The following is a 21,517-nucleotide window of genomic DNA, read 5'->3' as shown; positions in this document are numbered from 1 at the left end:
TCTGTGGAATGTTGTCCCATTCCTCTTTAATGGCTGTGCGAGTTGCTGGATATTGGCGGGAACTGGAACACGTTGTCGTACATGTCGATCCAGAGCATCCCAAACATGCTCAATGGGTGATATGTCTGGTGAGTATGCAGGCCATGGGAGAACTGGGACGTTCCGGGAATTGTGTACAGATCCTTGCGACATGGGGCTGTGCATTATCATGCTGAAACATGAGGTGATGGCGGCGGGTGAATGGCACGACAAAGGACATCAGGATCTCATCACGGTATCTCTGTGCATTCACATTGCCATCGATAAAATGCAATTGTGTTTGTTGTCCATAGCTTATGCCTGCCCATACCATAACCCCACCGCCACCATGGGGCACTCTGTTCACAACGTTGACATCAGCAAACTGCTCGCCCATACGATGTCATACACGGGTCTGCGGTTGTAAGGCCGATTGGACATACAGACAAATTCTCTAAAACAACGTTGGAGGCATGTTGAAGACAACGTTGGAGAAATGTACATTCAGTTCAACAGCTCTGGTGGATATTCCTGCAGTCAGCATGCCAATTGCACAGTCCCTCAAAACTTGAGACATCTGTGGCATTGTGTTGTGTGACAGAACTGCACATTTTAGAGTGGCCTTTTATTGTTCCAAGCACAAGGTGCACTTGTGTAATGATCATGCTGTTTAATCAGCCTTTTGATATGCCACACCTTTCAGGTGGATGGATTATCTTGGGAAAGGATAAATGGTCACTAACTTTATTTCAGCTCATGAAACATGGGACCAACCACACCCTTCTTATCTAAGGGCCCAGAGTTAATATCGTACAGGTTCTACCCATCATTATCCCCCATGCAGCCGACAGAAGAGGGATTGCAGGTGTGTAGACGGAGTCATGTGACCAGAAGCATCTAGAACCATCTGGTAGAGGTAAAAACACTTCCTGTAGTTATCTATATAGTTATCCACACAGTATATGCTGTTAGGACCTGCGGAGTGAAATATGTTTTTCTCTCTCAAACAGAAGTCCTGCATTTAGCAAGACCATCATCAGAGCTGGCATTGAGATTGACTGGCTTCCTATCATTCCTTGACAGTGTAAGACAAGGCTACTCATAGGTCACAGTTCACACACTAGTCTACAACAGAAGTAGAAGCATTTACATTGAGTTCATTGAGTTCTCCGTAAATGGCCCTTGCCAGCAATCTATCAAAACTTGATCTACACACATTCCATTACACAACACTAAATAAGTGTTTTATTGTCACATACACTAAATAGGCGCAATGAAATGTGTTGTTTTGCAGGGTCAGCCATAGTAGTACAACACTCCTGGAGCATATTAGGGTCAAGTGCCTTGCTCAACATTCTAACCACTAGGCTGCCAGTTGCCCTAGTGTGTTTGACCAACTGAGTTCAAATCCGTGTCTCCTACGCACAATAAAACTGTATCAACCGGCTGAGCTAAAGTCTAAACGTGTCGTTGTAAAAGCCCAAAAAGTTCCTCTCAGGACGGACCAGACCAGGCTGCTGTCTGGCTTTTGTGAATGTGACTCAGTAGGTCATGAGTCTGCTAGTCATGAGGTCTGGTCTGGCTGAATAATCACAAGTTGTTTTGGCTTTTCTCTCTTTCCTCTCCTCTCTCCTCCCCCTTTCTATCGGTCTGTACTTCCATTGAAGTCACACGTTCTCCATTACCTAGATGGACATATGATCACACTCACATAACTCAGTGGGGAGACTCAGTCAGTCACTGTACTGTAGGCCTATGAAATTACCCCACGGCAGAAAATGAAAACTGTGTTGTAGTTACATCATAATCATTGATTCATGAAATGTAATATAGTATGGAATACAGTATCCTATCCTTGACCTTTTTATTATTGGTTGTAGCAGGCTGCAGTGTATCAATCAGATGGCTTCGAGGTTAGGAATCTCTCTGATACTTGATAGGATAGCTAGATAGTTATTTGATCAACTATTATGTGGTTATGACTAAACACACAGTACTTGAATCAGTTAGGATCAATTTCACTTGACAGAAAGTAAAAAAAATATATATATATATTTTTCACTTGACAGATATGCAATAATGCTATGTAATACAACATTTTGTGAGCGACATAATAGTCCATTATTGTGCAATGTTACATTTTCAGGCCTTTTGTAGTTGTCCCTAGGACTTGATAAACAGCTAAACATGCAATATATCTATCACCACGTTTTCTAAAAAGCCAATCACACACTCCATTATATAATTTTATTTAACCTTTATTTAACTAGGCAAGTCAGTTAAGAACAAATTCTTATTTACAATGACAGCCTAACCCAGCAAAACCTCCCCTAAACCGGACTACGCTGGGCCCATTGTGCGCCGCCCTATGGGACTTCCAATCACTTGCACTGAGATGCAGTGCCTTAGACCGTTGCGCCACTCGGGACCCAAAAAATATAAGACGTGTAAAACCAAACCACCCTGTCTGTGTGGACCAGGACCTTTGAATTAAAAAGCAGGTATTTAGTCACTATAGAGGCATTCTTCAGATACAGTAAAGGACCTCCACAATTAAATCCTTCTTCCTCCATCACTTTACACTCTCCTACGGCATCCCTATCCCTAACCTGCAACAGAATTATTAACAGAATTACACACAGCCAACACATATCATTATGGGGCACAGTGAAGGAGAGAAAGAGAGGGAGGTAGGAGGAGAAAGGTGTAACAGGAGGAAGGGAAAGCCTAGAGGCCTCCAACATGTCTTTTAAGTACTGGTAATAAAACCTAGTCACCACCTCCTGAAAAGCTCCTGTCCAATGGGAACCTATTGAAGCAGGTTTTATGTGTCTTCGGCCCCAGTTAGAGCATCCCCACCATGCTCTCCCAGCACCAGGACTGATCTTTAGGGGGAACTAACCTAACGTTCATGTCTGTTGCTCCTTTTGCTCCTCTACCTCACCCACTGCTATCAGTCTGTCTGTCTGTCCGCTCTTAAAGCCCTGCGTTGCCCCTCACTCCTAGACGGGAGTAAAACATGGAGCACCACTGTGCTCTCTTGACAAGGTAAGAGCTTTTCGAACGAAACATGTATTATTAAAGTAGTTATTTATATGTTGAAGTGGTAATATCTGGGTGGATTGGCAGTGTGTTCCACTTGACTCTGAACTTGGTGTGGGGAAGAGTTTAGTCAGGTTTACTGTTGTCTTGCCATAATATATGTTTTATTGATTGATTCATTCTAATCTGAGGACTTGCTAGTTAGCAAACGATGAACAATATGACATTCTCTCAATGGCAGTGTTTGCCAAACATTTCCTCTTGTATCCTCAGCCATTCCAATGTCTTGAATGTATTCCAATGCCAGATGACACAATTCCAATATTGTAATGAGAGGCTTGGTGATTAGTTGACCAGTGGAATCAGGTGTGCTACAACTGGAATGCATCAAATAAATGGAAGGGCTGAGGTTACTAGAGGAGAGATTAGGGAAGAAAATGCTTGGTAGGAATTAACTAGTTTAATCACTAATACATTTAGTGAGATATTTCATCTGAAAACATTTTTTTAAAGAAAACGTCATGGTTTTTACAGATTTCTAGTATCAGATTCCCCTGAACCATTGACTCACTCTAGAATAATGACAAATCAATATTTTATAGGAAAAAAAAATCCGTACACATCTTTTATTAGAAATAGGAAATAATTGTGCTTGAATTTATACGGCCTTGAAATTAACCAGTGATATTGGGGCTGCTTAATTGAAGCTCCATGGCTAAGACTGAGCTAGCACAGCTGTATAATCTGGCACACACACGCACGCACGCACGCACACACACACACACACACACACACACACACACACACACACACACACACACACACACACACACACACACACACACACACACACACACAGACTATAAACCTTGTTTGGTGGGTATTTAAACAGGGGGAAAATTAAAGCTGTTAAACCTTGAGAACCAGCCTTCCTTTCCTCCTTACCTCTCCAATGGGGTGGTCAACTGTGTCTTTGTCATGACGTATTGCTCACACACATACTTTTGACTTTTATAGTCCTAAAGTTTTGTCCGGGGAACGCTCCCAAATTATTAGCATACTAATTAAAGTGAGTGATAGGTTTAATTTGTAAGGCTGAGCAGCAGAGAGAGTAACGGGGGTCCAGTTGGTGTAATTAAGACAAATGAGGGTGACGGAGGTCCCTCCAGGAGAGCTAAAGAGCTGGCTGACTACATTGTCCAGGCTCTGGGACGCTGGAAGACGAGCCCATATGGGTGGCACAGCGAGGAGGCCAGAAAACATTCAAACAAACTCTGGATGCTGGAGATCACACACTGTGCTTTTCACTCCGAGAGAGGGATGACTGATCACAGAGTTGTAATTGCTCTTGATGAAAGAGGCACAATCTTGAAGATGTTTATGTTCTTATCAGTAAGGCCCTTGACCTTTCACGACACAGTACTAGAGACTAGAGACTCTGTCTAAGATGCAGCATATTGATTTAGAATTTCCCCCCGAGGATAGTGTTGTTGAGGTTGTTGCCCTGTTGACTTGGTTTATAGTTTCAGCTGTGGTCTGAGAACATAGTATAGGGAAAAAGTCAAAACACAATTGCTTTTCCAAGGATATTTTCTGCAGCTCAAGAGCTGATGTTAAGACCGCTGTCAAGCTTTTCCCAGACCATCAGTGTCAGAATGTTTTTGATGCTATTGCTTGCTGTGACAGTTGATCTTGAGGGGTTGGGAGTCTATTGTACACAAGGCGTCAAAGAACACCAAGCTTTCCTTTCCTATATATCACAACATCAGACTGGATCTAAGGACAAATGCAAATTGAAATGCCCAAAAGCTGATAGCAAAGAAGGACATCTCTATTGTGAATTAACCCCAATTAATGCTACATTTCTATTCTCTCTCTCTCTCTCTCTCTCTCTCTCTCTCTCTCTCTCTCTCTCTCTCTCTCTCTCTCTCTCTCTCTCTCTCTCTCTCTCTCTCTCTCTCTCTCTCTCTCTCTCTCTCTCTCTCCTCTCTCTCTCGCCTCACACTAAAGCTGCTTAACACAACTAGTGGCCATATATGGAAGTGCAGGGCAAGATCACAGTAAAGCAAACAAATTCAGAAAGCTACCTGATACAGATAGTCCAGTGGTTTGTGTTGGTTGGTGTACTGTACTGTGGTCCAGGGTTCCTGATAGATTAATGGGCATGGGGAGATGCAGGGCTGCCAGCCTGTAGTGATTTGGGCAGTGTCCTCCATGGTGAAGGACATATGTTAGTGGCCAACTCCCTCTTCCCTCCCTCCTCTGTAGGGACCTTTCTGAGTAAGCCATTATTAATTTATTAATTTCTCTGATAGCATCCGCCTCTCTACACCCTGTCTTCCCTATCTCCTTAAAGTTGGAATCTGTAGCGGTGAAACTGCCACGTTCGTTTGCGATATTACAACAATGAAGACGTTACTTCAAACAGCAAACACTTTTTTTCCATCGGACACCATTGCACTCTTGATAGAACAGCAGAGTATGTACTGCGGGTGTTTTATTCTTGATAGAACAGCAGAGTATGTACTGTGGTTGTTTTATTCTTGATAGAACAGCAGAGTATGTACTGCGGTTGTTTTATTCTTGATAGAACAGCAGAGTATGTACTGCGGTTGTTTTATTCTTGATAGAACAGCAGAGTATGTACTGCGGTTGTTTTAGTCTTGATAGAACAGCAGAGTATGTACTGCGGTTGTTTTATTCTTGATAGAACAGCAGAGTATGTACTGCGGTTGTTTTAGTCTTGATAGAACAGCAGAGTATGTACTGCGGTTGTTTTATTCTTGATAGAACAGCAGAGTATGTACTGCGGTTGTTTTATTCTTGATAGAACAGCAGAGTATGTACTGCGGTTGTTTTATTCCTGATAGAACAGCAGAGGATGTACTGCGGTTGTTTTATTCTTGATAGAACAGCAGAGTATGTACTGCGGTTGTTTTATTCCTGATAGAACAGCAGAGGATGTACTGCGGTTGTTTTAGTCTTGATAGAACAGCAGAGTATGTACTGCGGTTGTTTTATTCCTGATAGAACAGCAGAGGATGTACTGCGGTTGTTTTATTCTTGATAGAACAGCAGAGTATGTACTGCGGTTGTTTTATTCTTGATAGAACAGCAGAGTATGTACTGCGGTTGTTTTATTCCTGATAGAACAGCAGAGGATGTACTGCGGTTGTTTTATTCTTGATGCTGGAGATCCTCACTGCTGTTTAATAAACAAAACAACAGCAATAGCAAATCTTCCAGGGGGCAGCCAGTGGCGCTGTGTCTCCTAATGCGGATCAAAGCTTTAACAAGTAATCTCTCTTACGAAAAAAGACCTCCATATACACCCTCGACCATCACTCCATACCACCCTGCCTGTCAGCCTTCTGGTAGGGCTGAGGAAGGGGCTGAGGAAGGGGCTGAGGAAGGTTGAGTAAAACAAGGCCAGTGGTGCGGTCTTATTTCTTAGTCTGTGGAGCGGTCTGAGGACACACAACACAACGTTTTGGTTTTATGTAGTACACATTCATGTGTAAGCCACATGAGGCTGGTGGCACCTTAATTGGGGAAGACGAGCTCGTGGTAACGGCTGGAGCGGAATAAGTGGAATGGTATCAAACACATCAAACACATGGTGCCATTCCATTCTCTCCATTCCAGCCATTATTATGTGGCGTAGGCCTATGCATGACAACAATGGCCGTCCCGAGCAAGTCATTTTCATTGTTGCTGCTTTCTACGACACAATGTCTGTCTTTACTGTGTGTAGTTTTTACTTCACTATTTCTGTAAGCTTACATAGTATGGACAGACATTCGTACTCTGGAGTTGAGCTAATGTCTTAGACAATGTACATTCATGTCTGGCATCAGTAAAACAACACTCGACTGCTTATGAACATCCTCCTGACACAGTTTCCCCCATTACCTGCAAAAGGAGAAATGTATGGGTTCCTGTATTTCCGCGATAACGCGTGCTTGTGTTAACTGATCGTACTGATCAGTATGACACGTATGTCACTCCTTTCAGAAAATATTGATGTGTCTACGTGAGTTGTAATGTCTTTTAATGTGTCGCTACTCTAAAGCTTTATCAAATCAGGCCAGAGATGGTAGACATGATGACTAAAGAAATCAGATCACTGACCCAGCTGTCCTTTCTCTCGCTCTCCCTCTCCCTCTCTCTCGCCCTCTCCCCCCCCCCCCCCCCCCCCCCTCTATCTCTCTCTCTCCCTCTCAGGAAGCGACCACGGAACCCAGCGATGTTGCTGTACTCCTCTACCTGCATGGCCCTCCTCTCTCTGCTACTCTCTCCTGCCCTCGGCCGTAAGTTACCCAGATGCCTTCAGGCTCATGATAGACACATAACAGTGTACTACTGGTATATGGTATTTGTTTGCACGACTACTTTTGATTTTGGTATCAAAACACACACGTTGTTTCAGGAATACTATCCCAAGTCATTCCATTTAATACAAATGCAAATCTAAGATTAAGACAAAAACAGCAGATGTAGTGTAGCCTACTGTACTAGTCTGTAAGATTAATTCAGATAATCTCTAGTTTCTTAATTCTTACAGATACCGTATCTTAATTTGATCCTGTTTTTGTCCTGCACAGCAGGAAATGCAAACTTGTTGTGTATTTGAGGTTTAAAAAGGATTCTAACGTTTGTATTTTCCACTTAAAAATGTCAGACTTGATTTGTCCTGACGAAAAATGTTTCAACCCCTACAAAAAAAAAGTATATTAATTATAATCCACATAATAATTCATATTATTTTCCTAATGTAGAAACTGGCTCAAATGAAGATCCTACATCTGTTTAAGCCTCTCTCGCAAGCTGTCAGAGAGATGCAATAACACATCTATCCACATTATGGGATGTTTTTCACCATCAACACAAATACAATACAGACTTGGGGTATACTTACAGCGGTAAAAAAAAAAACATGTTTATTCTTATCACATTTAAAGTGAATACCATCTTATAGCATAGCTGTTGCAGTACAAGCACATGATGTGTGGTCTAATACGTAGCTAGATTACTTTCCTTTTGGAAATGGTCTGCTTATATCCACTAGTCATCCTCATAGCACTCAGTTACACGTGACGGCGGTGTCGTAAAAGCTGAGCTGAGGTCCATCTCCATCTACTGCTCGTTTAGCGTAATGAATAGGCTGCTAAAACACATGGGCTTCATCCCAAATGGCACCCTATTCCCACTATAGTGCACTAATTTTGATCAGGGCCCGTAAGGATCTGGTTTTTAAAAAAATAGTGCACTATATAGGGAATAGGGTGCCATTTGGGACGCACACCATGGTATTGGGGAGGGAGTGGTTAACTACTTACAGCTCCCACTGCACAGCGAGAGAAGTGTTTATGGCTAGTAAACACACAGGATAAATACCATCTCACCAAAGTATCTCCTCTACTCAGCAGTTATGGTGGAACCGATAGGGTCTTCCAGATGTGTTGCCTCCACACTCTGCACCTCCGAATGAGCTGAATCAGGTTATTGACTCTGGGAGTAGAGGCTAGAAGCCCTCCGGCTCCCAGTGTTGTTTCATTACTTCCAGATCTTTGTTTCCTAGTTTCCCCTGCACTGCGTTTTCATCCTCATATCAAACAGGGGGAGGAGAGGAGGAGATGTGTTCTCTGAATACTTTAGAAGTTTCACCTTGAGATGATACTACAGTAGAGCAAGGCTCTTCAATGAAACATGATCAAATGTTTTCACTCTCATTGTTTCAAGATTCACTTAAAGCTTTAGCTGAGAAGGACATTTAAAAAATCACCTCAGGTTTTAGTTACATTACAGTAGCTCTCTTTTTCAATTAATCCCATCCAATGACAGTTAATCCCAGCCAGATATGTAGGTTATAGTACATTAACAAATACTAAAGACACAATACTAATATTATAGGTTACTCAATCACCCGAGAAAGACATTGAGGATGAAAGCAGAAATTATAGCACAACAGTGTGATTGATTATTGTTGGCCTTTTAAATTAGTTCTACAGAGAGATTTCCATCTCAATAAATCACAGGTACAGATGTAACATCTAAATTTGAGCCCATTTGCTGCAGCAGGAAAATAATCCTGCAGAAAAAGAAAATGTAAATTATGTTTTTGTAGGGGTTCATACATTTTTCATAAGGGACAATCAAGTCTGAAATTTCAAAGTGGAAATGACAAACTTCAGAAGCCTTTTTGAACCTCAAATACACTACATGTTTTCAACAGGGTGAACACATTTAGATGCTACATCTGTAGATTAATAAACTGAGAATACCTGTCAGTTTCTCAACAACAGAGGCAGCTGGTGGCACCTTAATTGGGGAGGACCGGCTCATAATAATAGCTGGTATGGAATTCATGAAATGGTATCGAACACATCAAACACATGGTTTCCATGTGTTTGATGTCATTCCATTTACGCCATTCCAGCTATTACTATAAGCCATCCTCCCCTCATCAGCCTCCTGTGCTCGACAAGCATGAGCGATATGGCCTTACCCCGATCCACATTCACGCTACAACAGCTACACACATACGTCAACAGTATCTTCAATCTGGGCTCAGGGGTAGACTTAACATAGTAAATGTAAATATTGTATGTCATATGTTCAATATGTTATGAATTTGCAAAGCATACAGTATAATAGCATATAATATGTTATGAATTCCAATTTATTGTGGCTGACATTAGCTAGGGGTTAGTGTTAGATTGCAAAGTAGTCCATGATGAGATTTCAACACGCAACCTTTGAGTTGCTAGACGTTCAGATTATACACCCACCCATCCACCCTTACCAACCACACTACCTTCGTTTTTTGCCTTGAGTAACCTTCTGTCTTATGTAACCATACCAAAAGTAACGTACTAATTTGAGTGTCCCTTATTTACATTTGTAATTTGTTATGTCTAGTCTATGAGACCGGGCTGTTATCTTTTGCATCTGATACTTTACTACATACCTGTGTGTGTGCTTGTGGTATCAAATATAGGATGCCACAGCTTTAAGAATAACCAACATTAAAAAAATGAATCCAGAGTATAAGGTGAATTACATTCTTACCATGTTTTCTCACCGTTGCCTGATCTCCCTGTGGCTTTCCCATGGAGTTGGCACTGTGAATTCTGATTCACTGTTTGGTTGGTGGCTCAGTTGGTAGAGCATGGTGCATGCAATGCCAGAGTTGTGTGTTTGATTCCCACAGGGGACCAGTACAGGAAAAAGTACAAAAATGCATCCCCTCCCTGCTGTAAGTCGCTCTGGATAAGAGTGTCTGCTAAATGACTAAAATGTAAATGCTGTGAACGGAAACATCCTAACCAAGCTTCTGTCTCTGTGTGTTTTCCATCAAGAGTTAGATCTCAACAGGTTAGATGGGGACACAGCTGTCTGCCCTCCCATGAGAAATGGACAAGATGACCTTCCAGGTAATGTATAGATACTACGACTCTGTGAATATGCGTACTAACTTAGTCCTCTTCATCCCTGGTGGGACATACTGTAAAACAGCAACAATTTGCTTCCAGTATGTCTTTGGCCACATCTTGCTTGTGCCCCCTTCCCATGAGATGTGGATATAGTTTATGACATAATCAAAAGGAGACCTGCATGGGAAGACATATTACATCAAACAGTTCAAGACATCTCAGGAGGTCTGACCTAGTAGTTTTGAGATGTCTTTCTGTAACCAAGTCTTACCTCACATCAACAGACCAGGTCAGAAGGAGCTCTGTCTGGAGCAATAGTTTAACACTATAGTCCCTGTGGTTTTTCTCTTTGCTAGACAACATAGACTTACATTTTAAATGCCCAGGACCACCAAACCACCAGCCTTGGTTTACAGAAATCCCTGAGGAAGCAAAATACAGAACATCACAACTAAGCTAGCTGCTGTGATTGCTTAGTGAACTAGGCTGGGATGTCTAAATGCTTAATGGCTTGAGACACGTTTAGATTTCAAATGAGCCACATAAAATATTCCGCTGAAGCCTGATAGATTTTAGTAGGAACAATTCTAGCTCAGCAAGATGTTAATTGTGTACCAGCGCCCTGGTAGGAACAGATGCATTAGCTACCTTCAAAACACATGGTGTACAATGTGTTGCGAGCCCAGGCAGGGAAGGTACAGGCCTACGTATAAGAGAACGAATTAAAATTAGTTTCATATGTTAGTCATATCACTGCACCCTGTTTTGCATACAGATTATGAAACCAGAATAAACCGCTAAACATAGTAAATTGGGGAAACACTGACATTCCAAAATGTCCACTTCGTGAATATGCACTGGTCTATAAAAAAGTGGTCAGATGAAACAGACGCTAAACTACAGGACGTTTTTACGAGCACAGACTGGAATATGTTCTGGGATTCTTCCGATGGCATTGAAGAGAACACCACATCAGTCACTGGCTTTATCAATAAGTGCATTGAGGACATCGTCCGCACAGTGACTGTGCGTACATACCCCAACCAGAAGCCATGGATTACAGGCAACATTCTCACTGAGCTCAAGTCTAGAGCTACCGCTTTCAAGGAGCAGGACTCTAACTCGGAAGCTTATAAGAAATCGCGCTAAGCCCACCGACGAACCATCAAACAGGCAAAGCGTCAATACAGGACTAAGATCGAATCCGTTACAGGACTACACCGGCTCCGTTAATAGTCGGATGTTGCAGGGCTTGCAAACTATTACAGACTACAAAGGGAAGCACAGCCAAGAGCTGCCCAGTGACACGAGCCTACCAGACGAGCTGAATAACTTCTATGCTCGCTTCGAGGCAAGTAACACTGAAACATGCATGAGACATCAGCTGTTCTGGACGACTGTGTGATCACGCACTCCGCAGCCGATGTGAGTCAGACCTTTAAACAGGTCAACATTCACAAGGCCTCAGGGCCAGACGGATTACCAGGACGTGTACTCTGAGCATGCGCTGACCAACTGGCAAGTGTCTTCACTGACATTTTCAACCTCTCCCTGTCTGAGTCTGTACCAATACCAACATGTTTCAAGCAGACCACCATAGTCCCTGTGCCCAAGAACACTAAGGTAACCTGCCTAAATGACTACAGAACCGTAGCACTCATATCTGTAGCCATGAAGTGCTTTGAAAAGCTGGTCATGGCTCACATCAACATCATTATCCCAGAAACCCTAGACCCACTCCAATTTGCATACCACACCAACAGATCCACAGATGATGCAACCTCTATTGCACTCCACACTGCCCTTTCACACCTGGACAAAATGAACACCTATGTGAGAATGCTATTCAATGACTACAGCTCAGCTTTCAACACCATAGTGCCCTCAAAGCTCATCACTAAACTAAGGACTCTGGGACTAAACACATCCCTCTGCAACTGGATCCTGGACTTCCTGATGGACCGCGCCCAGGTGGTAAGGGTAGGTAACAACACATCTGCCACGCTGATCCTCAATACGGGGATCCCTCAGTGGTGCGTGCTCAGTCCCCTCCTGTACTCCCTGTTCACTCATGACTGCAGAGCCAGGCACAACTCCAACACCATCATTACATTTGCCGATGACACAACAGTGTTAGGCCTGATCACCGACAACGATGAGACAGGCTATAGGGAGGTCAGAAACCTGATTGTGTGGTGCAAGGACAACAACCTCTCCCTCAACGTGATCAAGACAAAGGAGATGATTGTGGACTCCAGGAAAAGGAGGACCGAGCACACCCCCATTCTCATGGACGGGGCTGTAGTGGAGCAGGTTGAGAGCTTCAAGTTCCTTGGCGTCCACATCACCAACAAACTATCATGGTCCAAGCACACAGACAGTTGTGAAGAGGGCACAAAAAAAAACAATTCCCCCTCAGGAGACTGAAAAGATTTGGCATGGGTCCTCAGATCTTCAAAAAGATTTTACAGCTGCACCATCGAGAGCATCCTGACAGGTTGCATCACTGCCTGGTATGGCAACTGCTCGGCCTCCAACCGCAAGACACTACCCCCCAGGTCTACACCTGTTGTATTCGGTTCATGTGACAAATACGATTTGATTTGACTTTACAAAACTGATCCAGAAATATGCACTTACACTTTTATACGACTGTGTGTCAAATACAAAAAAGACCAGTACCTGTCAATCAGATGTGCATTTTTTTCCTACTGCTGACATGCAGTATAATTCACCAGAACGATTCAAGGGATACGTACAATTAAGTGATAATGCCCGAGAAGCCGGTGTTTGGAGGATATATTGGCATGCCCTAGACGAAGTCGTGCCAATATATCCTCCAAACACCTGCTTTGAGGGTATTATCACGTTTTTACAACGGGTTACCAACATATTCAAATAATGATTTACATCTTTTAATTAAAAAAGTATTTTTTATTAATTTATTCATACTATTTCATCCTTCCACTAGATATAGTCCCGACACAAATTCAGCTGGTTTTTCGTTCTATCAGTTCGGTTGCCAGAGACACAACCCAGTCGTTCAGTTTTTTTGTTCTGTATCTATGGGCGTGACCCAGTCGTTCGTTCTAAATATTCCATTGCCATACTGGCTGGCAACGTTCTTATCGCTTGCTAGCTAGCAAAGTAGCTGCATTTGCGTTTGTTTAAGCTGTTTTCTAGTGACGTTTATTTGGATACATTCATAACAATGAGCTAATGATGCATGATTTCACCTGGCATAGAAAATGTACCTTCTTGTCAGGACACTGTTGTTCAGAGGAGACAGCCAACAACACAATTTACACAATCACTTCATACTGAAGCTGGAAAGACAGCAAACTACCTGCACTTCGTTTCATTTGACCCGTTTTCTATTAACAGTTCTTTGTATATATCCAAACATTGATGCTGATTCATGATTTCGACTGGCTAAGAAACGCTGCCTGCCTGTCTCGTCCCGACTCCCAACACGTTCATTACTATAGGACAGCTGGAGATCACATTTTTATATTGAAACAATGTTGCAAATGTCAGAGAGACAGATATCAATGTTTATACAAATATCCACTGTTGAAAACTAAATGTTAGTCTAAAAGAAATGCGAGATAATGTCTAGATGTTTTTTTTAATAGTTTATAAATTGAATGGCTGGGCTAATGAGACAGTGGATTGCACAGTCAGATGGAACAGACTAAATAGGCATTTTAACATCATACATTGTAACTTGTGGAATAGACATAGTCTGGAATGCGCTTTTAATCAATCAGCATTCAGAGTTAGACCCACCAGATGAATAATACTGTAACATGTAATTCAGAACGAACAGGAGATATCTGAAAATCCGTTTCCCTCTCTTTTAGGGTTTGATCTGATCACCCAGTTCCAGCTGGATGTTATTCCTCTGAAGGGGGTGAGGAAGGTGGAGGGCTCCACTCCTCTCCAGGTGGCATATCGCCTTGATAGGGAGGCCAACTTCCAGATCCCTACCAGGTAAGGAAAGACAGAAAAAGAAACATGATATTGGAGCTTGTCCAGGCTTGCTGCAGGTGTTTTATTATTATGGCAGAGGTCAGCTTTCAAATACCTACCAGGTGAAGAAAGAATGAAGAAACCAGAAACAGAAACACACACATAATCGCTACACTCACACACACACGCACACATAATAAATACTTTCCCCTGGGTCGATGCAGGTGTTGTATTATTGCAGGTCTCAGACAGGTGTTATCACTCTGTGAAACAGAGAACAGCATGTCTGAACTGATCTGGCATCTCTTTGCAACGAGGGGGGAAAGCAGTGGACCCCACCCACCCAGACCTCGTGTAACCATTAAATATCTCGTACCAGAAACATAGAGACATATTTCATCATGCAGCATTATAAGTTGTAGTTGTATTCACTTGTTTCTGTCTGTGCTCATGAAGGATTCTGGAAATCAAAAGAGACAGGTGGTGACAGCCCGAGCAGCTTCCTGTGTGAAGAGAGACTGTGTGTGTGTGTGTGTGTCTATGTGTGTGTGTGTGTGTGTGTGTGTGTGTGTGTGTGTGTGTGTGTGTGTGTGTGTGTGTGTGTGGGTGTGGGTGTGGGTGTGGGTGTGTGTGTCTGTGTGTGTGTGTGTCTTGCCTAGATCAGCTAGATTGTTTACATGTGGGGATCCTCTAGCCTGGTATTCTACCCTGTAAAAAAATATATTTGAAAACCAGTGCACAATCTTCCATTTTCAACTTAGACTGTTTTCATATTGCTTAGTAGGCTAGAGGTTGTTGTTAAGTGGTTACCTTCTTACATAACTAAAGCTGTCTTCTGGTGTTTCACTGCTGGTCTGGCCAATGACCTGTATTGGTCCTGTTATCACATAAACTGTTATGTAACATACTGACATCTTCCAGTCTGCCTCATGCCACTCAGGACACTAATCACAAAAACATTTATCTCTCGGAGTCCAGTGGCCAGTCTGTCTGGGCTTTGAAGTCTGTCGTCAGAAAGGTTAATTTCCGATACCTGTGTCCTTATCACTGCAGGGGATAGAGGCCTGCAACACAACACGCATCAAACTCTGGCCTAGGCTGTGAGATACTTTCTCCCAAGGTGCATTCAACACACACAAACACACACACACACACACATAGGCACACTGCAGGAACGTTAGAGTGGTCTTCATTTGTTTTATTGGGTTACAGGAAACTCCTTTTTTATTGCCTTGATCCATTTACAAGCCGGCTGCAGCTCTGCAGCTCCCGTCCATAAAGGCACCACCTATGGAGCCCTTGGCCTGGCTAGTTAAAACCCCAGGGCTCGTATTCATAAAGCGACAAGTAGGAGTGCTGCTCTAGGATCAGTTTAACCTTTTAGATGATAATGAATGGACTGAAGGGGCCTTAATCTGAGATCAGCACCTGAGGCTCTTTATGAATACCAGCCTAGAGGTTTAGGACTGGGGAGACTGGAGAGCAGTTTACGCGTTAGAGACGGAGACGGGACGACTGCTTAATTGATCTGTTGATCAGAGCCACCGGGGCGCCGCTTCTGTTTATAACAAAAGGGTTTGATGTAAAAAATAAAGGGCCTCGTTGTTCCTTTGGAGTATTTGTAACTGTTGGGTTATGCATGCATCATGCATTAGAGACAGGGAGAGATGGAGGGATAGAGAGAGAAAGAGAATGGAAGTGCTTTGAACATAAAAGTGTTAGGGTTTGATTGATGTCCCCATTCATGATGTTATCGTGGGCGTGAGGAGTGGGAAGGGAACTGAGCCGCTGTGCGTGATGCTTTTTAAACGTGGCCTGCAGCAGCTTTACCTCTGCTTTGTGATCATGGAGTGTCTTTGACATTAGCCGCCATCAGAGATCTGAAATCCTCGAACCACCCAATGTGTGCTGTGTGTATGTGGTGGAAAGCTTCTTTTTTACCCACTGCGAAGTGTCGCCCCCAGTGCCCTCTTCTCTATGACTCTAACTGAACTACATTCTTTATGATTTTGTAAAGATAAGTTTGAACCATTTCTTCTGTCCATCCATCCCTCTCCCACCGAGGATGACCTTCCACAGGGGCTTCACTGGACTGGCATGTATGAACCCTTTTCTCTCCTCCCTCTCCGACCCATCTGTATCTTCATCTTCATCTTCTGTTCTTCTTCACCCAGGCTCAATTTCCCCCGGGGTTTCCCTGACGAGTACTCCGTCATGGTCACGTTCCGTATGATCAAGAACACGGTGAACAAGGTGTGGAACGTGTGGCAGGTGGTGGATGAAGACGGCTGGAAGCAGGCAGGGCTCAGGCTGAATGGAGACCAGCAGGCCTTGGAGTACTTCCTGATGGGCCAGGATGGCAACCTGCAGACTGTCACCTTCCCAGGGCTCTCTGTGTTGTTCAACACCAAGTGGCACAAGGTGATGGAATGAGTGATGGCACTCCTGGTTAGCGTTGCAAAATACAGTAACTATCCCAAAACTCCTCGGCTTTCCAGAAATCTCGGATGGAAGATCCCGGAATCAAGAGGGAATAAGCTGGAAATCCTGGAAAGCCTAGGAATTTTGATAAAGTTACTGGAAATTGTGCAACTCTACTCCTGGTACAATGTAATTAGTGATAACTGATCACTCATTAACATTACGGTGGCCCCTGAGGATCAACAACAGTAACCCTATAGCATATCCTTACAGGTGATGATTGGGGTGGAGAGAGACCAGGTCACCCTGTATGTGGACTGTCAGGCCGTGGACAAGAAGCCCATCAAGGGGAAAGGCCCCGTCAACACAGAGGGAGATACGCTTATTGGGAGGCTGGATACTGACGCTGATGCTTCTGTTGTGGTGAGCAGGGCAAGGATAGCCTGGCCCCAGATCTGGTTGTGCTGTATTGCCAACTCTTATGGTCGTTGTTTGGCATGACAATAAGAGTTGGAGTTGGTAAGACAGCACATACGATCTGGGATCAGGCTAAGGCTGAGAAGGTGTTGGTTCCTCAGTGGTGCGTTGTTATACAGTAAGCGTTATCATATGAGTCATGTCATATGATCAATATCATGCCACTGTCTCTTTCTAGTTTGAACTTCAGTGGATGTTGATCCATTGCGACCCAAAGAGAGCCAATAGAGAGAACTGCCAGGAGTTGCCTATCACAGAGGTAACAACAACAAACTTGTCTCCACCTGGTCTTTACTTGCTTTGGGTTTTGATTCATATCGACCAGTAACATAGATTTCACTAACTGGCTTCTGTGAATCTGCACTTGCCAAAATGTGAGGAGATAGGATGGCCTGTTATACTACTGTAGGAGTGCCATGATTACAATACATACAGTACAAGTCAAAGTTTGGACACACCTACTCATTCCAGGGTTTTTCTTAATTTTTTACTATTTTCTACATTGTAGAATAAATAGAAAATAGTAAACACATCAAAACTATGAAATAACACATATGGAATCATGTAGTAACCAAAAAAGTGAGATTCTTCAAAATAGCCACCCTTTGCCTTGATGACAGCTTTGCACACTCTTGGCATTCTCTCAACCAGCTTCATGAGGTAGTCACCTGGAATGCATTTCAATTAACAAGTGTGCCTTGTTAAAAGTTCATTTGTGGAATTGTTTTCCTTCTGAATGCGTTTGAGCCAATCAAATCAAATCAAATTGTATCCGTCACATGCGCCGAATACAACAGATTCACCTTACAGTGAAATGCTTACTTACGAGCCCCTAACCAACAATGCAGTTGTTGTCAAAAAATACAAATAAGAATAAGAGATAAAAGTAACAAGTAATTAAAGAGCAGCAGTAAAATAGCAATAGCGAGACTATATACAGGGGGGTAACGATGCAGAGTCAATTTGCGGGGGCACCGGTTAGTTGAGGTAATAGTACATGTAGGTAGAGTTACTGAAAGTGACTATGCATAGATGACAACAGAGAGTAGCAATGGTGTAAAGAGGGGGTGGGGGGGCACTACAAATAGTCTGGTTAGCCATTTGACTAGATGTTCAGGAGTCTTATGCCTTGGGGGTAGAAGCTTCCACCGCTTGCTGTGCGGTGGCAGAGAGAACAGTCTATGACTAGGGTGGCTGGAGTCTTTGACAATTTTTAGGGCCTTCCTCTGACACCACCTGCTATAGAGGTCCTGGATGGCAGGAAGCTTGGCCCCAGTGATGTACTGGGTCGTTTGCACTACCCTTTGTAGTGCCTTGCAGTCGGAGGCCGAGCAGTTGCCATACCAGGCAGTGATATAACCACTGCCTGGTATGGCAACTTAGAACCTTTTGCTCTCGATGGTGCAGCTTTAGAACCTTTTGAGGATCTGAGGACCCATGACAAATCTTCTCAGTCTCCTGAGGGGGAATAGGTTTTGTTGTGCCCTCTTCACGACTGTCTTGGTGTGCTTGGATCATGATAGTTTGTTGGTGATGTGGACACAAAGGAACTTGAAGCTCTCAACCTGCTCCACTACAGCCCCGTCGATGAGAATGGGGGCGTGCTTGGTCCTCTTTTTCCTGTAGTCCACAATCATCTCCTTTGTCTTGATCACATTGAGGGAGAGGTTGTTGTCCTGGCAACACACGGCCAGGTCTCTGACCTCCTCCCTATAGGCTGTCTCATCGTTGTCAGTGATCAGGCCTACCACTGTTGTGTCATCGGCAAATTTAATGATGGTGTTGTAGTCGTGCCTGGCTGTGCAGTCATGAGTGAACAGGGAGTACAGGAGGGGACTGAGCACGCACCCCTGAGGGGATAAGCGTTGAAGATGTGTTGTTACCTACCCTTACCACCTGGGTGCAGCCCGTCAGGAAGTCCAGGATCCAGTTGCAGAGGGAGGTTTAGTCAAAGGGTCCTTAGCTTAGTGATGAGCTTTGAGGGCATTATGGTGTTGAACGCTGAGCTGTAGTCAATGAATAGCATTCTCACATAGGTGTTCCTTTTGTCCAGGTGTGAAAGAGCAGTGTGAAGTGCAATAGAGATTGCGTCATCTGTGGTTCTGTTGGTGTGGTATGCACATTTCTGGGATAATGGTGTTGATGTGAGCCATGACCAGTCTTTCAAAGCACTTCATATGGCTACAGACGTGAGTGCTAGGGGTCGGTAGTCATTTAAGCAGGTTACCTCAGTGTTCTTGGGCACAGGGACTATGGTGGTCTGCTTGAAACATGTTGGTATTACAGACTCGGATCGGGAGAGGTTGAAAATGTCAGTGAAGACACTTGCCATTTGGTCAGCGCATGCCCGCAGTACACATCCTGGTACTCCATCTGGCCCTGAGGCCTTGTGAATGTTGACCTGTTTAAAGGTCTTACTCACATCGGCAGTCTTCCAGGAACAGCATGTTTCAGTTTTATTTGCCTCGAAGAAAGCATAGAAGTAGTTTAGCTCGTCTGGTAGGCTCGTATCACTGGGCAGCTCTCGGCTATGCTTCCCTTTGTAGTCTGTAATGGTTTGCAGCATGCCCTGTCACATCCGACTAGCATCAGAGCCAGTGGAGTACGACTCGATCTTAGACCTGTATTAACGCTTTGCCTGTTTAATGGTTTGTCGGAGGGCTCCTTGAAAGCGACAGCTCTAGCTTTTAGCTCAGTGTGGATGATGCCTGTAATCCATGGCTTCTGGTTGGGGTATGTACAACAATTGGCTTTATCACTAAGTGCATCGACGACGTCGTCGTCACTGTGGTGATGAAGCCAATGACCGATGTGGTGTACTCCTCTATACCATCGGAGGAATCCCGGAACATATTCCAGTCTGTGCTAGCAAAACAGTCCTGTAGCTTAGCATCTGCTTCCTTTGACCATTTTTTGTTGATCTAGTCACTGGTGCTTCCTGCTTTAATTTTTGCTTGTAAGCAGGAATCATGAGGTTAGAATTATGGTCAGATTTGCCAAATGGAGGGCGAGGGAGAGTTTTGTTTGCATCGCTGTGTGTGGAGTATAGGTGGTTCAGAGTTATTTTTCCTATGGTTGCACATTTAACATGCTGATATAAATTTGGTTAAACGGATTTAAGATTTCCTGCATTAAAGTACCCGGGCTACTAGGAGTGCAGCCTCTAGGTGAGCGTTTTCTTGATGGCTCATGGCGGAATGCAGCTCATTCAATGCTGTCTTAGTGCCAGCCTCTGACTGTGGTGGTATGTAAACAGCTACAAAGAATACAGATGAAAACTCTCTCGGTAGGTAGTGTGGTCTACAGCTTGTCATGAGGTACTCTACTTCAGTCGAGCAGTATCTCTAGACTTCCTTAGATATTGTGCACCGGCTGTTGTTTACAAAAATGCATGTACCGCCACCACTTGTCTTACCAGACGCCGCTGTTCTATCCTGCCCGTACATCGTATTTTTGGTCATAATGTAACATTTTGTACAAAATAATTGTAAACAATAAGTTACAATCGCCGGGGGCACATAAAACGTCTTACCTTATTCTCCGGCGGCATCTTGTGACAAGGTAGGGTTGGTTTACAGAAAATAGCCCTATTTCGTAAAAGACCAAGTCACTATTATGGCAAGAAAGCTCAAATAAGCAAAGAGAAATGTCAGTCCATCATTACTTTAAGACATGAAGGTCAGTCAATCCAGAAAATGTCTAGAATTTTGTACATTTCTTCAAGTGCAGTCACAAATACCATCAAGGGCTATGATGAAACTGGCTGTCTTCAGACCACCACAGGAAAGGAAGACCCAGAGTTACCTCTGCTGCAGAAGACAAGTTCATTAGAGTTACTAGCCTCAGAGTTCAAGTAACATACACATCTCAACATCAACTGCGTCAATCAGGTCTTCATGGTCTAATTGCTGCAAAGAAACCACTACTAAAGGACACCAATAAGAAGAAGAGACTTGCTGGGGCCAGGAAACATAAGCAATGGACATTAGACCGGTGGAAATCTGTCCAAATTTCAGATTTCTGGTTCCAACCGCCATGTCTTTGTGAGACGCAGAGTAGGTGAACGGAGGATCTCCGTATGTGTGGTTCCCACCGTGAAGCATGGAGGAGGAGGTGTGATGGTGTGGGGGGCTTTGCTGGTGACACTGTCT

General features: G+C 43.6%; 1 protein-coding gene across 2 annotated transcripts in view; it reads left to right on the top strand.

The window, feature by feature from the left end:
* The first annotated feature begins 2,867 nt into the window (after window positions 1-2,867).
* LOC110488196 (collagen alpha-2(IX) chain-like) overlaps window positions 2,868-21,517 on the top strand; it is a 35,617-nt gene continuing 16,967 nt past the window's right edge. The window contains exons 1-7 of one of the 2 annotated variants that reach the window (XM_021560306.2): window positions 2,868-3,066; window positions 7,285-7,370; window positions 10,422-10,496; window positions 14,360-14,489; window positions 16,643-16,889; window positions 17,163-17,312; window positions 17,545-17,625. In XM_021560306.2, coding sequence (XP_021415981.1) covers window positions 3,038-3,066; window positions 7,285-7,370; window positions 10,422-10,496; window positions 14,360-14,489; window positions 16,643-16,889; window positions 17,163-17,312; window positions 17,545-17,625 — 798 coding nt within the window. In that variant the 5' untranslated portion in view covers window positions 2,868-3,037. The remainder of the gene's footprint in view (window positions 3,067-7,284; window positions 7,371-10,421; window positions 10,497-14,359; window positions 14,490-16,642; window positions 16,890-17,162; window positions 17,313-17,544; window positions 17,626-21,517) is intronic. The other variant, XM_021560305.2, reaches the window with a different exon arrangement.

This window comes from Oncorhynchus mykiss, chromosome 32 (genome assembly GCF_013265735.2).
Source record: "Oncorhynchus mykiss isolate Arlee chromosome 32, USDA_OmykA_1.1, whole genome shotgun sequence".
Taxonomy (NCBI): domain Eukaryota; kingdom Metazoa; phylum Chordata; class Actinopteri; order Salmoniformes; family Salmonidae; genus Oncorhynchus; species Oncorhynchus mykiss.
Note: the sequence above shows the minus strand (reverse complement) of the source record. Positions and strands in the feature narration are given on the sequence as shown.